The 17577-nt window shown below is 37.8% G+C and overlaps 1 protein-coding gene across 3 annotated transcripts in view; it reads right to left on the reverse strand.

Moving 5' to 3' along the window:
* Positions 1-17577, reverse strand: part of LOC149771955 (tRNA (uracil-5-)-methyltransferase homolog A-like) — an 80270-nt gene that overhangs the window by 47571 nt on the left and 15122 nt on the right. For 2 of the 3 annotated variants that reach the window (XM_089948040.1, XM_089948038.1), the window contains exons 5-9: positions 13729-13780; positions 9978-10056; positions 8048-8102; positions 7303-7397; positions 1278-1326 (exon numbers count right to left, since the gene is read on the reverse strand). In XM_089948040.1, the coding sequence (XP_089804166.1) occupies positions 1278-1326; positions 7303-7397; positions 8048-8102; positions 9978-10056; positions 13729-13780 (330 nt within the window). The remainder of the gene's footprint in view (positions 1-1277; positions 1327-7302; positions 7398-8047; positions 8103-9977; positions 10057-13728; positions 13781-17577) is intronic. The other variant, XM_089948041.1, reaches the window with a different exon arrangement.

Genomic DNA, 17577 nt, shown 5'->3' on the forward strand with positions numbered 1-17577 from the left:
TGTGGTACATAACCAGTCAGGCTTTATAAGACCAAATAAGTTAATTACCTGTTTTAGGATGGGAGTAAAAAAACATTAAAATAATTTGGATAAACGAAAGAAAGTTTGAACAGAAATATGCAAGGAAGTTAAAAAACATTTGGCATGCTGCTGTGAGTTTCAAAGTCGCAACCTCTTGTCTGCCAGCCAGGACAAAACAGACAAATGTGGGTGTTTATATATAAGATGAAATACTATGTATTTGTTACAGACTATATGTGTATGAAATACTTTAATTGCCCATCCTAGGTAAGGAATAAAACAAAATATTTTTTAAAAAATTGGGATGAAAGAGTTTAAAAGTAAGTTTGATCATAAAAATACAAAAACATATACAAAAATTGGGATGCTGCCGCAAGTTCTGAACTCGCAAACTCTTGTTTGACAAGTAGGACACAGAAAAACAGATAGACAAATCTGGGTGTGTATATATATGATGTAGTATACCACCAGATAAGACTTACAAAATAACCCAATGTTGCCAGATTAAGACCAATGTGGTATTCCACCAGACAGGCCCTATAAGACCAATGTGGTATACCACCAGACAGGCCCTATAAGACCACTGTGGTATACCATCAGACAGGCCCTATAAGACCACTGTGGTATACCATCAGACAGGCCCTATAAGACCAATGTGGCATACCACCAGACAGGCACAATAAGACCAATGTGGTATACCATCAGACAGGCCCCTCAAGACCAATGTGCTCTATAAGACCACTGTGGTTTACCAACAGACAGGTCCTATAAGACCACTGTGACATACCACCAGACAGGCCCTATAAGACCACTGTGGTATACCATCAGACAGGCCCTATAAGACCAATGTGGCATACCACCAGACAGGCACAATAAGACCAATGTGGTATACCATCAGACAGGCCCCTCAAGACCAATGTGCTCTATAAGACCACTGTGGTTTACCAACAGACAGGTCCTATAAGACCACTGTGACATACCACCAGACAGGCCCTATAAGACCAATGTGGTATACCACCAGACAGGCCCTATAAGACCAATGTGCTCTATAATGCTACTGTGGCATACCACCAGACAGGCCCTATAAGACCAATGTAATATACCACCAGACAGGCCCTATAAGACCAATGTGGTATAGCACCAGACAGCCCCTCAAGACCAATGTGCTCTATAAGACCACTGTGGTATACCACCAAGACAGGCCCTATAAGACCACTGTGGTATACCACTGGACAGGAACTATAAGAAATACTTACTGATGGTTTGATATCAAGAAGATCACAACACATCCAATCAAATTTATTCCTGTTGGAGAAAAGATATATGTTATTAACACAGCATTCAGTAATACTTTGAAATACAGTTGTGTTTACATTTATATAAAGTGAAACACCCTTAAGATTGAACAAAGATAATCCCTCAAATTACTGGTCTAAATAAACAGCTGTCCTTTTCACAAGAAGCCCTCTCTTAGGTGAGGCCACTGATGGCCACAGGTCACCTGACTTGACAACAAAAATAATACATCTTTTAGATCACACACACACACACAACCTGCCTTTAAGCATAAATGGGTCTTTATTTTGATTGCTGCATGTATATTTTCAAATAAGAGAAAGTGTGTGTGACTTGGATTTTTAACGTAGCTTTAACAATTTTTCAGTCATATCACTATGTTGTCTGCAGTGGGACAGTTTATAGTGATGTCTAGCACTGGGGCATTATGCCGCAGTCATGTAGCATGATGTCCCACCCAGTCACATTATCCTGACACCAGGCCGACCAGTCCTAACACTAACCTCTTAATGCTGAGTGCCAAGCGAGGGAGCTGTTAGTACCATTTTTGTAAGTCATTGGTATAACTTGGCCAGGGATCAAACCCACCACCTCCCACATCTGAGACGGACGCTCTAACCACCAGGCCACAGGATCGGTCCAAATAAGAGAAAGAACCACTTATTTCAAAGAAACTAACTCTACAAATGCTCACACCACTGACATTATTTCTTTTTATATTCATGGAAAAGAAAAGTGGCTTTATAGAAAAAGAAACTGTTTTATAAATATTCTTACAGCTAGGTAAAAGTCTACCCATGTGAGAAATGAGATACATCTATCCAGAAGGAATGAACTTATTGACACTGATCAACATAATCATGCCTATGACATCATAAATGTTGCTGCACCTTGGGCAGTTAAAAAAAATTACAAGTTTGCAAAAGCAATTCTCCATTTTTGTGAATTCATTCACTTTCAGTACATTGCTGTACACATTTTGAATTTATGAATTTTTTTCTGAGAGAAATGGGATTTACTCCATTTAGCTGACACCATAAAGAAAGTGAATTCACAATAAACAACAGAGAAAAAGTTTTAGACTATATTTTTTTTAAAAATGTCGGTTATAGGCAACATCTCTAAATATAAGCAACCATTTTGTTCTAGCTGTTTTTAAATGAGGAGTGTGAACCAATCATGAACACTGGTGCAGGAAGAGAAATCCCATAGTCATGTCCAACTAAGAAAGCATGTGTCTGGCAAGCTTTCTCTCTGCCCCAGGATTAATGGAGCACAGAAAAATGCTGCTGCATGATTGAGTCTATCTGTCTTATCTTGCTGGGAAAAGCATATTATGGTAAAAATCAACTTGTTTGACAAACTCCACAAGGCCAGTCTTGCAACAAAATCCACAAAGAGAAGTATTGCTCATTACAACTCGGAATGCTTGAATCATATAGTAAATGAGTACTGGGCAGTATAGGCAGTGATGAGTCATCCAGGATGGGTCCAAAGTGGTTACTGTACCATAATGGTTGTTTTTGTCGATGTTGTTGTAGGGTTTAACGCCATTTTTCAGCACACGATAGGCTATACATGGCGGCCAGTATTAATGGTGGAGGAAGAACCTGGGAAAACACCAGAAAGAACCACTGACCCATGAGAAGCTACTGGCAAACTTTCTCACATACCCACATTGTCTGAATCCGAGACTCGAACCCACACAGATAGAGGTGACATGGTAGTGATCCGTAACAGAGAGTGCTTTAGACCACTCAGCCACTCGGGGCCCCACTGTACCATAATGGTATTGGCCTCATAGTCTGTTCATTGATGGTGGGACTGATAATGATGCAAGAACCATCATCCTGCCTCCAATGACATGATGTAAAAAATGATGTTGATTTACTCGTCACTATTCCAACTTTCTTGTGTGGCGGCATCATGTTAACAATGCTACTATTATTTTCTGTTGTAAATTGTATTTTAATCTTAAACTGAGACAAACCAAATTTTACACATACATTCTAAATAACCAAACCTTCTCAGTGAATGGGTCACCTTTTGTTTATGACACATGCCTTTTGACTCCAGAATGTTAAAAAATTCAAGATGTGGGATAGAGATATCCCACTTCAATACATGATGTAGACATTCCACACCAATACATGGTACAGATATCCCACACCATTACATGTGATTTTTAACACAATTACACATTACAGATATTGCACATCAACACATATGAAGAGATATCACACAAAAATACATGACAGAGATATCCAACACTAATATATATGATTTGTGATATCCTATATAAATACATGAAATATCCCATACTAACTCAAATGATTTGTGATGTTCATTATAAATACTTGAAATATCCCACAATAACACATATCATGTTTTGTATCATGTTGCTAAATGAACTTGTAAAGACGTTTCCAACAGGACAGGATTTTCATGGAGAGTTCTTGCAACTCCTTGGGTTATTCAATGCACAGATTCAGCAGAACTGATTCCACTGAGCTACCTTTACATGAACACATTACAAATGACTTTGCTGGCTCAAAGGCACCAAGGCGCCCTTTTCCAGTCCACTCAATCAAAACATGAATATCATGATCAATCCTTTGTCAGTAGCACAACCATGGTTGGCTCATGACAAGAATTCCTCTGGATAAGTCACAACCGGAAGTGACAGTTTGCACACATGCCAGTACAGACGGTTGGGGAGCCCACTTGTTGTCGGAACTTCCAATATGGTCAACAGCAAATGGAGGTTGGGGGAAACTGCCTCTTCACACCAACCTCTATATGGCAGTTATCATAAAAGCCTTTCAGTTCTAGAAAGATAAAGTCTGTGAGAAGTCAGTCCTGATTGCCAGACCTGTAATTGCTGGTTTGACAATTTCTTCATCAGTGCCACCAACCTCAGATCAACATACCAATCAGACTCATTCCCAGTAAACTCAGTGTCCTGGCTGATGTTCTCCCATGGAAGAGTCAGGTTATCCATCTGGAATGGTCCCTTCATCACATGGATTGAGGGTGTTTGATGATTGACCTTTTGCAACAAGGTGGAACCACAGATGGACACCTTTGTATCGTGGGTTCTGGAACCTAAAACTCAGGCAGCAGATGCACTGTCAATCAGTTGGGAGGGGTAATAGGGATTTGCCTACCCCATCACACACCGTTTTAGTACCAAAAATAATACAGAAAATAGGTGGTCAAAATTACAAGATAATTCTGATAGTCCTGTGTCAACAATCTACTCGATCTAGCTATAGACCTACCCAGGAATAATACACTCAAACAGAATATCTCCAAACAACCACAACTGCATGTGTAACATCCCTGTCTGGACTGTCATCTCTTTCATGGCTCTTGTCAGGACAGCCTTGTAATTTAAACCTTTGATTGTGGAGAGAATCTTACAGGCAAGAAGGCCCTCAACTATTTGCTTATGAAGAAACATGGTATGTTTTCAGGGACTAGCACAGAGTCAAAAACATAGTCCCTTTGAGTACCCTAATCCCTCTACTAGCGGACTTTTTTTCCTCTGGTTCTACAAAGTGATAAAGTGGGCACCAGTTACTATCAAAGACCACCACTCCATAATATCTGACATATTCAGGCATGATAAAGACCTATCAGGCCTACAAGCCAATTTTGATTTAAACAGACCAAAATCTTTCACCCTGTTTAAAAAATCTGTAGATGATTTTAGTTCAGATAAAATGGCTTGGCAATCCTCATGACTCAACCAGGCATAGTAGCCAAGAACTATTACCATTAGGGGCAGTCTGAGGGTTATCATATGCATCCTCTCACCTGTAGATAAGCCATGAACAGCAGAAATGCAGGATCCTGTCTGTGCCCTTAAGTAAAATGAGACAAAAGTAGAGGTCTTTTTCTTCATGTAACGTGAGAAAGCAGGTCATTACATCCCAAGAAGGCAAGAAAGCAGGTTATCACATCCCAAGCCAGCCTAAGTGAGTTACATGTCTCAAAAGATCAGAGTCACCTCATGAGAATTCCAGCTCTTGAAATAAGAGCAATCTCTGTGAGCCTTACATTCAAATGCCACAACTTGATCCAAGACAACACAGAAGCTGTTAGTAGCCATGCAGCATCAACCTTCTCGAGTTTTAATCTCGGTGATTTGCTTAAATCTGAATTTGGTGGTTTCCATGGCTGCAGCCAAGAAGACCTCCAGACCCAATTAAGTCAATACAGCCTCTTTGCTTTGCTGCATTTGTCAGTGAATTTTGACGATAAGAAGATTTCAATAATCACCTTTTTAACCTGATAGAGTGGTCATGATTCATGTGATCATTTGCTTTGCTGATTTAAGCAGAAGAAATATATATGATAAGGATATGCCACTTCAATACTTATGACAGAAATATCTCACTACAATACATATGACTGAGATGTCCCAAGTCAATAGTTGATACAGATATCCCATGTCATATACATGATAAAGATATCCCACTACAATACATATGACTGGGATGTCCCAAGTCAATAGCTGATACAGATATCCCATGTCATATACACAATAAAGATATCCCACTACAATACATATGACTGGGATGTCCGAAGTCAATAGTTGATACAGATATCCCATGTCATATATACGATAAAGATATCCCACTAAAATACATATGACTGAGATGTCAAGTCAATACTTGATACAGATATCCCACTTCAATACATATTATAATGATATCCCACTTCAATACATATGACTGAGATGTCCCAAGTCAATACTTGATACAGATATCCCACTTCAATACATTTGACTGAGATGTCCCAAGTCAATACTTGATACAGATAACCCACTTCAATACATTTGACTGAGATGTCCCAAGTCAATACTTGATACAGATATCCCATGTCATATACATGATAAAAATATCCCACTACAATACATATGACTGAGATGTCCCAAGTCAATACTTGATACAGATAACCCACTTCAATACATTTGACTGAGATGTCCCAAGTCAATACTTGATACAGATATCCCACTTCAATACATATGATAAAGATATCCCACTTCAATACATATGACTGAGATGTCCCAAGTCAGTACATATGATAAAGATATCACAATTCAATACATATGATAAAGTTATCCCAATTAAATTCATATGATAAAAAAGATATCCCACCTCAATATATATGGTAAAGATATCCCAATTCAATTCATATGATAAAGATATCCCGATTCAATACATATGATAAAGATATCCCACCTCAATACATATGATAAAGATATCCCAATTCAATACATATGATAAAGATATCCCACCTCAATACATATGATAAAGATATCCCACTTCAATCCATATGACTGAGATGTCCCAAGTCAATACATATGACTGAGATGTCCCAAGTCAATACATATGACTGAGATGTCCCAAGTCAGTACATATGATAAAGATATCCCACTTCAATACATATGTTAAAGATATCCCACTTCAATACATATGATAAAGATATCCCAATTAAATTCATATGATAAAGATATCCCACTTCAATACATATGATAAAGATATCCCAATTAAATTCATATGATAAAAAAGATATTCCACCTCAATACATATAATAAAGATATCCCACTTCAATACATATGATAAAGATATGCCACACAAATGTATAATAGATTCTATTTGTTGCATCTAACTGAACAACTCAAAAAGTGTCAATCTCAGAAATAAATCATGCTAGAAATGAATCAAAGCCTTATCTCTACTTTATCTTTCCTCATAGCAACCCTCCTGCACCCATTCCCTAGTGATGTATAAAATTAATATTTTTTAGAATGTTAACCACATTCCAATCTTTCCCAAGAATTCAAATTTATTTTCTTAAAAAGTGAATAAATGCACATCAATGTAAAATATAACCCAACACTTATATGGATAGACAGAATCACATGGTCCTTAACTTGGAAGTAAAGGAATTTTTTAAATCTGAAATATTAAATACCTCTGCTCATTCAACCATCCTTTCAGATCTGGACATTCCTTTTCGATAAGTCGACCAAATTTCTTCAAAATACCCTTAATGTCCTCTACTTTTTGCTGTTAAAAGAAACAACAGTTTATCTGAAGTTGCTGTTTTTATGCCATGAAGAATATTTTTGAAAGAAGAAAAAACTATTTCCTATGCTCAGCAAAGAATGATTGACATTCTTAAGTATACTCTGCTTAAGTTATATGTACTGGCACATTGTCTACTTCTATATGTTACATACTTAGTACCTAAAAACTTTTCATGAGCTTTGTCAAAGTGTTATCAGTATATATTCTGAATCTTGGACAAAAAATATTCACTGTATTCAAAACTGACAAAAACCTAAATTGTCCCGACTTCATAAAATCTTTTCATTCATGAAAATGTGTTACACTTACAATTTAGTATAATGAACAGAAAATCTAGTTGCAATTTCAAAATGACAGGAGTTTTGTTGTCAATACTACTTAAGTTTTGGTGTAATGGCACAATATTCCTTATATAATGAGGACCATACTAAACTAGAGTATAATTAGCAATCACCTAGCTCATTAATACAAGCCTGTACACATATGCATGCATTTATAATAGACACAGATGCTAACACTAATGCTATGGATAGTACAAAAATTATTCCATACTTTGCAGAAGTGAGCTCAGAAGGAACAAGAGTACCATACAAAACCCATGAATTTTATAGATGAAATGAGATATTTACTTTCAGCTGCTCTTCATATGAAATGTCAAAGAGGGGACAAACGGAATGTTTTAACCTGAAATTTTAAAAAAGAATCCATGTTAATGGACAAAGTTCAATTAATTCAGCAATTAAAAAGGAAAACTACTGCAGTCATTTTGAAGTGGATACTGATAAAACACTATTGGAACTACAATAAGTGGCTGCCAACCCTTGCCTTGAAAAATACTTACATATTAGATTATCCAGTGTACCAGAAAAGGGTGTCACTATGAAATCTTCCATTCAATAATCATTTCAAGTTTTCTGATTATAAATGTTTCGATTTAACACCATTAATATTTATGTTATCACTACATGCATACTCAACATATTTATCTGATCAATGACATGCCATTTCAAACATGCAACCTCAATGGCAAACAGTTACCAGTAATAAACATTTCAAGATGAAAAAATAACATTTTCAAAGCAAAACATATAAAAGATCTCAAATAATCAATGGCTGTATGGGTATGATGAATTGATCATCAATCTTTAAATTTAAACTGATATCCAACATCATTGCTAATACAGCCTGGAAAATATGCTACACTATAGGAATTTAATGACTTCAGGCAAAAATCCATAAAAACTACAGTTATTTTCAAAAGATGTTTTTGATTAACTGCATTGTCAACATCAAAAGTCAGAATGACTCATCATGCTAATGGGAATCTGTGTGTGTGTGTGTGTGTGTGTGTGTGTGTATGTGTGTGATTTAGATTTTTAACATAGCAATTTTAGTCATATTGCTACAATGTCTGCAGTGTGGCAGTTTATAGTAATGTCTAGCACTGTGGCACCAAGCCAATGACATGTAGCATCATGTCCCACCCAGTCACATTATCCTGACACCAATCTGACCAGTCCTAACCTCTTAATGCTGAATGTCAAAAAAAGGCAGCTGCTGATACAATTTTTATAAGTCTTTGGTATGACTCGGCCTGGGTTAAAACCAGTGACCTCCTACATCTAAGGTGGATGCTCTAAACGCTTAAACCACCAGAGTGGTCACACAAGATATTGAGCATGGCCAATATGAAACCAAAATAAGACTGAAGCCATAAACAATTTCCAGTTTCATTTTACTGAGGCAAAAACCAATGAAAGGTCAAATTCATATACCAAGTTTCCATACCAAGGATCTTGTTCCTGCTTTTGATAAATTTTCCTATCACACCAGTGTTCAGTTACCTATCCCACACCCGTGTTCAATTTTCTATCACACACTAGTGTTCATTTTCCTATCCCACACCAGTTTTCAATTTCCCATCCAACACCAGTTATCATTTTCCTATCCCACACCAATGTTCATTTTCCTATCCCACACCAGTGTTCATTCTCCTATTCCACATCAGTGTTCATTTTCCTATCGCACACCACTGTTCATTCTCCTATCCCACATCAGTGTTCATTTTCCTATCCCCACATCAGTGTTCATTTTCCTATCCCACACCAATGTTCAATGTCCTATCCCACACCAGTGTTCAATTTCCTATCCCACACCAGTGTTCCTTTTCCTATCCCACACCAATGTTCATTTTCCTATTCCAATTTTATTGTAAAACTGTTCAAAACGTCTGTTGTCAATTTAACAGAATTGAGAAGAAAACAAGTCTGGGTAAGGTTTTCTTTTAAAATTTATTTTTTAAGGTGATTTGAAATGAATTTTAATCATGTTCAATATGGAATCTCTGTTATATCTGAACCTCTAATAAAAAAAATTATTTTAAGAAATATGAATAACAACTTAAAATAGAAATTTCACAGGTAGGAAAATTATTTTTTTCAAACACTTATAAATAATATTCCTATTATTTGCTTGATGTTTATTTCACTGATAGGAATCCCAGGTCTTCTGCAAAATATGAAGCACAAAGGAAATCGAAAATGTTTTCATCTGAATCACCTGTCCTCTGGGGACAGATCTTCCTCCACCATACTGTCTGTTTTCTGCCTCTTCTCTTGATGACTGCCATCACCTCCAGCTGTCAAGTAAATTTTCAAAGAGATATTAGTAAAGTCCTACACAATCATCTGGCAGTGGGAAAGAGAAATGCACTGCACAAGAACCAGACATATAAATGTGAACAATTTCTTTCTAAGTAGGCACAATTCTTTCTGTCTGTCACCATTTTCTCACATTTTTATAACATTTTAGCCAATCTGACATGGGTGATTTTGCATGTTATTTTGCCTGACTTAACATGGGTGATTTTGTCACGTCATTGTCAACAACAGAAATGAATGTGCTAATGGAGTACTTGGCACTGCTAAGTACCTATCCGTCATCCACATGTTTACCAGTTAAGTACATCAATGAGGATGCTAGTATTTGTGGGAGAGCTTAATGTGACTGGTAAAGTATTATCAGAGAAATGTAATTAAACATAAGGACATTAGTTATTAGGAGGAGCGAATGTATGAGCATGATAACACTACCACATGCATTCTTCGAGATGTTGGATTTCATGTATGACGGAAAAGCCACTCTCCTTACACGAGGACCACACTCCTGACAGTCACGCAGTCCTTAAAAATACCCAGATAAAAATAAAAGAACAACTTTACATTACCGAGAAACAAGTTCTGGGCAAATCCAGCAAAAGTGCCAAACCCATACCTGTGAAGAGGTTGTGCTGTCAAACATTGGCCTGGTAGTCATAAGCGATGCAGTCACTGGACCCACCAGATTCAATTCATGTTTCTGCAAAGCTAGATCGTGAACATAAAAGATTGAGAAGGTTGATTGTGCATGCCAGACAAGAGCTTATGTTTTCTCTGATCAATGCATTACATTCGAAAATGAGGCCAGCAGACATAGCTCTCATCTCCAGAGCTGAAATCTTCATGAGACATGATTGATTTTTTGCGATCAAAGATTATGCAAAGCATACTACCCACTTCAGATGCAATGCTTGGACTTGAGGGGTTATATCCTCTTTCCCAGCCACAAAAAGAAGAGGTATTACTGGGACTCATGACTCTTCTTTGTGTGCTTCAAGTAGTACTTGACAGCAGGCTGGAATCACCGCTTGTATGAATATCTGAATTATGTATGAATTAAAGAGAGGAAGTTGATGACTGCCTGGTGACATAAACCTATTCTTACCAAAGAACCACAGTTACATCATTGGAACCACAGCACCATCTAATGTGAAGTGGAGAGAATTCGGGTCCAATGGAGAGATAATTCAAGAGCTTCACTTGGTCTATCTGCATGCTTAAGTAATAGTAATGATATAAATTCTGCTTCAGTAAGATTCTGCCTAATGGTCAAACAGACAAGAGTTGAAACATGTCAAAAACCCATGAATAATTCCATTAATGAAACAGGACAAGAGATTTTGACCTACTCAAGTCCAAATTGGCAAGCAGGTCTGATAGATCCTTATCATGACAAATGTCCTATCTACCATAATGCAAGAATGGTTGGAGCAGCAGCATCTGATAGTGATCAGAGCCATGTTTTTCTCTTCAAAATGTCTGAGGAAAACAATACCCAGCTGTGGAATCAGTGTACTCAACAGAACAATGCTCTTGATGTTGCATCCGACTGAAAATCTGTCACTTTCCCTTGTAAGTCTTGAAAATGCTTGGGCCTTCAGCTTGTGAGATTCTCTCCACTTTGAAGATTTATATTCCTTCCCACTAGATCAGCAAAAAAATAAACGAAAAAGCAAAGCCATCAGGGCAATAGCCACTGAATGGATTGCAACTTTATTGAGCATCTTGGCAATAGCCTCTGAATGGAATGCAGCCTACTGAGCATCTTGGCAATAGCCACTGAATGGAATGCAGCCTACTGAGCATCTTGGCAATAGCCACTGAATAGAATGCAGCCTACTTAGCATCTTGGCAGTAGTCAATGAATGGAATGTATCCTACTGAATATCTTGGCAATAGTCAATGAATGGAATGCAGCCTACTGAACATCTTGGCAATAGTCAATGAATGGAATGCAGCCTACTGAACATCTTGGCAATACAGGCCACGCATCCCCAAATTTTCAGTAGGGAAAAAAAAAATTGATGACAATACCTGTTCTAGAACACAAGAAACTGCCAACATATTTTGCACTACCTTGCAGGTGGCATGGAGAACATTCAGATCCACCTTATAAAACAGAGGGGTTATGTTAACAGCTGATATGACTGTATCCAGGGTCAATAGCTTAGTACCATATGCCCTCTAAGTGCATGAGATAACAGCAGGACAAGAACAACGCTGTAGTTGACTTTCAGATAAATCGTTTATCTATGCTGATTGTGGAAGCAGCCACAAAGATGGGTGTTGTCTTTATCTTCAAAGTCTACACCTTACAGGCTGGGACTGCAGATGGAACCAGTGGGCAGTCAGAAATTGGCGAAACCGAGTAAATTTCCTCCATGGATGCTTTAAAAGTAAAGTTTGTATACTCCACTGTGCAGATGGAGTATACTAATTGGTTGATGATGTCTTTGTGTGAAGTGTCAAGACATTACGTTCCATCAACCAAGACTGCATTCCTCTCTTTTTGCTCTTGAAACTCTTCTGCAAAACCCATGGACCAAACTCCTTCTGACCACATTATACATACACTGATGGGAGAAGATGACGAACACTTTGTGGAAGTGAGGCGCGTTTCATTTGTGTCCCCACTGGCTTTAAACTTCGTGCACTTCATACATTTTGTTTGCATCGTTCAACTAAAATGATAAGAACAACAAAAATATCAGAAAATAAACAAGTGTTGACACAACAATAACACAAACAATGCAGTTAGCATGTAAAAATAAACAACAATCACCAATAATACTGTACTGAAGCACAAGGTCAGAATAACAAAGTCCACAACTGCAAAAAATTCACAGAAACACTGATCAAAATAAGAAATGTGATGTGATGTGTGATGTGATTTGGATTTTTAACGTAGCTTTAACACTTTTTCTCAGTCATATCCCTACAATGTCTGCAATGTGGCAGTTTATAGTGATGTCTAGCACTGGGACATCATGCCACAGACATGTAGCATGATGTCCCACCCAGTCACATTATCCAGGCCAACCAGTCCTAACACTAACCTCTTAATGCTGTGCGCCAAGCAAGGCAGCTGTTAGTACCATTTTTGTAAGTCTTTGGTATGACTCGGCCGGGGATGGAACCCACGACATCCCGCATCCGAGACGGATGCTCTAACCATGAGGCCACCAGAGCAGTGATAAATAAGAAATGATTATTGCAACATGTAAATACATTAATGTACAATACTATGCCAACTTTCTTGATGGATGAGACAAATTAATAAGCATATGCTTGGATACTGAGAGCAAGCATAGTAAGAGATTGATCTTACAGAGGGAAAGCACAAATTGGCAAACATTCAGTTGAACAGTGGTAAGGGGAAGTAATGAGGAGGAGTTTTTCCTCCTTGTCTATTTATGTGTTGAGAGAAACAATAAAGTCAAAAGGTCTTTTGAAAAACTGCCAATGACCGCAGCACAATGCTAATGACAACATCTATATACATGTCATTTACATTCTAACTTCTATCAATAAGACATTGTTAAAGACAGTATTAATTAGTCCATTAACTTAAATTAATCCACATTACCAACAGTATTAATGGCTTTATATAGTAAATCATATAATCATCAATGTATTGCTCTAAATTTACATACCCTCTTTTTGCTTTCTTTTCTGGAGCAAAGGGTCTGCTGCTGGGCTGGCCTTCTGTAGAACAGACAAGAAAAATAGTTGTTCTTTGACAGCTAAAATCTCACTGGCACACACCATGGGCAAAAATCCACCACTCACTTATCACCCATAGCTGCCTGTGTAGAGATTCCCTCGTTAATCATGAAAATTCAAAAACTTGCTTAACCAATTACCATGAGAATTAGTACATTTTACTTGCAATTGTGACCCAACATAAACGTTTAAATCAGCCAGTCACTTATCGACAGGTAAAACACAAGCTTTCTTTGTGGTGTGGAGACTGTTACATTGTGTTGCTGATGATGCATCTTTGCTTATGTGTACTCATGAAAAATGAGGAAATCTCAGCATAGGTTCCATGAGGTTTGCAAAAATGTTGAGATCTTGAAGTTTTCAAACAAGTGTAATCGAGAAACTTTTATTTTTCACACTGATCAAACTGAAGTATCCAAGAAAAATAAGAGTGCAAGAACTCTTCAATTTCATCAACTTCTTCAAATTTGTCTTGTGATTCATACATGTTCAACAAACTACAAACCAAACACTTGCTGATTATGGACACTGCAGGTTCATCAGAAATACATGAATACAAAAGAGAGAACAGCACAGAACTTCCTTGGAAACAATTCAATTTTTTTCCTAGTAAAATATATTTCCTTGAGAATACTTATCCAATTATAATACCTTAGGAGAACTACTACTACCTTGTCAAATCCCAAGAATATGAAGTTAATGGAGCAGCAGGCACCTTCTCAATATGGATGTAACGGCAGAGAGGCTGGGAAGGTTTATGTGTATAGTAATTGGGCAAGTATTCTCAAAGAAACATATTTTACTAGAAAAAACTGGTTACTCTTCAAATACACTACCCAATCCTAATACCTTAGAGGCTAAATAAAAGGTGAAGGGAGATACATCCCTTTAGCCCAGAGATACTATCTCTGGTCCCCTAATGTATGTAATAAAGCTTCTAGATAACCTCACTGGAGAAGATGCCATCTGTCAAGGAGTAGCTTCAAAGAGGGAAAATTTTCCCTCCCACCACTCCAGCAGAAGTCCTGAAGCTGTATCTTATGAAGCTGTCAAACCTGGAAAGTGACCTCTTGCACCACAGCTATAGGTCCTACCAGACTGAGTGGAGCTATAGGTCCTACCAGACTGAGTGGAGCTATAGGTCCTACCAGACTGAGCTGAGCTATTGGTCCTACCAGACTGAGTGGAGCTATAGGTCGTACCAGAATGAGCTGAGCTATTGGTCCTACCAGACTGAGTTGAGCTATAGGTCCTACCAGACTGAGTTCAGCCATTTGGGATGAAAGGTCTCTTAGATAAAAACTGAAGAATGTCAACTCTTAACTCCATCTCATGACCTAGGTAATATTGGTTAGAGAACAGTTCTGGCCAAATAGCCTCGCTTGTGGCAACAGCTCTAACTTTGTGACCTGAAAAGCATAACAAACCCATTTGCACTTGGAATATTTCTTCATACGCTGTTCGAATAACCCACTTAATCCAGGATGAAAGGTCTGTGATGATACATCTTCCTGTTCCTGTTTGAGAGGTAAAAATAAGTGTGATCTCCCTCAATGCAATGGCTCCATCATTTTAAGATAAAACATTAAAGCTTATACTGGATCTTGTAAGCTTGTACTGGATCTAAAGCTTAAGTGTCCACAGTAGACAGTGATTTCATTTTAAAAAATCTGGTTACTCATCGACAGGAGCCTATTCACGGCAATGAAAGGAAGTACTGTCATGAGTGAAACTACTCATCTTATGGGCCCACTTGATAAACTACTCATCTTGTGGGCCCACTTGATAAACTACTCATCTTGTGGGCCCACTTGATAAACTACTCATCTTGTGGGCCCACTTGATAAACTACTCATCTTGTGGGCCCATTTGATAAACTACTCATCTTGTGGGCCCACTTGATAAACTACTCATCTTGTGGGCCCACTTGATAAACTACTCATCTTGTGGGCCCACTTGATAAACTACTCATCTTGTGGGCCCACTTGATAAACTACTCATCTTGTGGGCCCACTTGATAAACTACTCATCTTGTGGGCCCACTTGATAAGGCATATATTTTGCTGATTCTGCCTGCCATAACTAATGCAAATGAACAGCAAGTTAATCATGCACTTGCATGTGGGGACTTCATAAGAGTTATGGGTCCATCATGTTCGAACTGTAAGTGGATGGGTCCCCAAGAAATATATTGCTGATTTTTCCTGCTGACAGCCAAAGTAGTGCGGAGGCAGGACTTGTATGATAGGCGAATTAACTAAGCTTTTGAGAGCAGTCCAATTAGTGTCTTGTTTCAGCCAGGTTAATACCCATGAAAAGTCCAACTGGTCAAGGGTCCAGTGCCTTTAGCCAGGTGAAATCCAAATGAACAGAAGATCAAACAGGTCTCTGATTTGTGTGATATCCTCTCGGCTATGATAGCTCAGTGTGCTAGTGATGGTGGAATGGTAAGTTTGTGTGATCAGTACTAACTCCTTCTCACCGAAAAGCCTGGAAAATTAGCAAAAGTGGCATGGATGTCTCCACTGGAATAAAGTACTCAAGAGTGAACCACCAAGATTAAATTACACTGCCTTCCTATATTGACCCAGTTGGTCCTGTATTCCCTCTTTTAGTAATCAGAATAAAGACAGATACTTTTGGTTCCTGTATTGAGTTCAGAATCCAAGGTATATGACATGTTATATATATATATATATATATATATATATATATATATATATATATATATATATATATATATATATATATATATATATATATATACATATATATATATATATATATATATATATTCAGCCATTCCAATGTATAGGAAAGCAGCAATTAGCTAGGCTTTTGGGCCCAGGATAGGTGTGACATAGTTTGCGACTGTTGGTATTCTACCTTATCACTAATGACCAGAATAAGTTGATCCCATCAAATATTGTATGAAACTGAGGGATAAAAAAGCCATTCTGTTTGAACAAGTTCCTGCATGCAAAAATGAGTCTGCCAATACATTAGCCAGCCTAGGATATGTGGATATGTTGAACTGATATCTGGATTGACAATGAGTACACCAATTTAGAAAATTCCAAACAATAATACAAAGGTCAGGGTAACTGTTCATTTTGCTGTTTGAGATCAGCCACCACAGTGAAGTTATTGGACAGAATGAGAACTCTATTCCCATCTAGGTTCGCCAGCCATCAATGTCAGGTTTTAAAAAAAGGCATCCATTTTGATGCTGTGGACATATAAATAATGCCCCTGAGAGGGTCACACCCCCATAACAATACAAAAAGGTAGGAGACTTTTTCCTCCCAACCCTCTGTGTTCAGATCCATAGCAATTGTGATTGCTGGAATATGTGTTTGCAAAGGTATTGCCAATGTGAGTCCAAAAAGACTTTATGATGCAACCTCGAATGGTTGCCGATTGCGAGAGCTGGTAAAACTGTCAAGGTTCAGTCTCCACATGGACCATGTAAGCATTATTATGACTGTCCAAAAAGCAACCAATGACTAAGACATCTGCTGCAGTAAAATTTCAGCCAGTGAATGAATACTCCAGTACATGGATTGCATGAATTCAAATCTCTTTCTGGGAAACACATAGAGTTCAGACCTAGTTGACTGAATCTTGGAAACATACTAGGTCTAAGATGTATTTGTTGACAAGAGATTCAGAATGAAAGGAAAGTAACATGTAAACTCATGTCCTGCTCCAAAATGTGACTAGACTATTGTATGTAGACTGTTGTAGGCAAATCACAGAATTTCTAAAAGCCATCTGAG

Source organism: Sinohyriopsis cumingii, unplaced genomic scaffold (genome assembly GCF_028554795.1).
Source record: "Sinohyriopsis cumingii isolate HCF-2022 unplaced genomic scaffold, ASM2855479v2 utg001554l, whole genome shotgun sequence".
NCBI lineage: Eukaryota > Metazoa > Mollusca > Bivalvia > Unionida > Unionidae > Sinohyriopsis > Sinohyriopsis cumingii.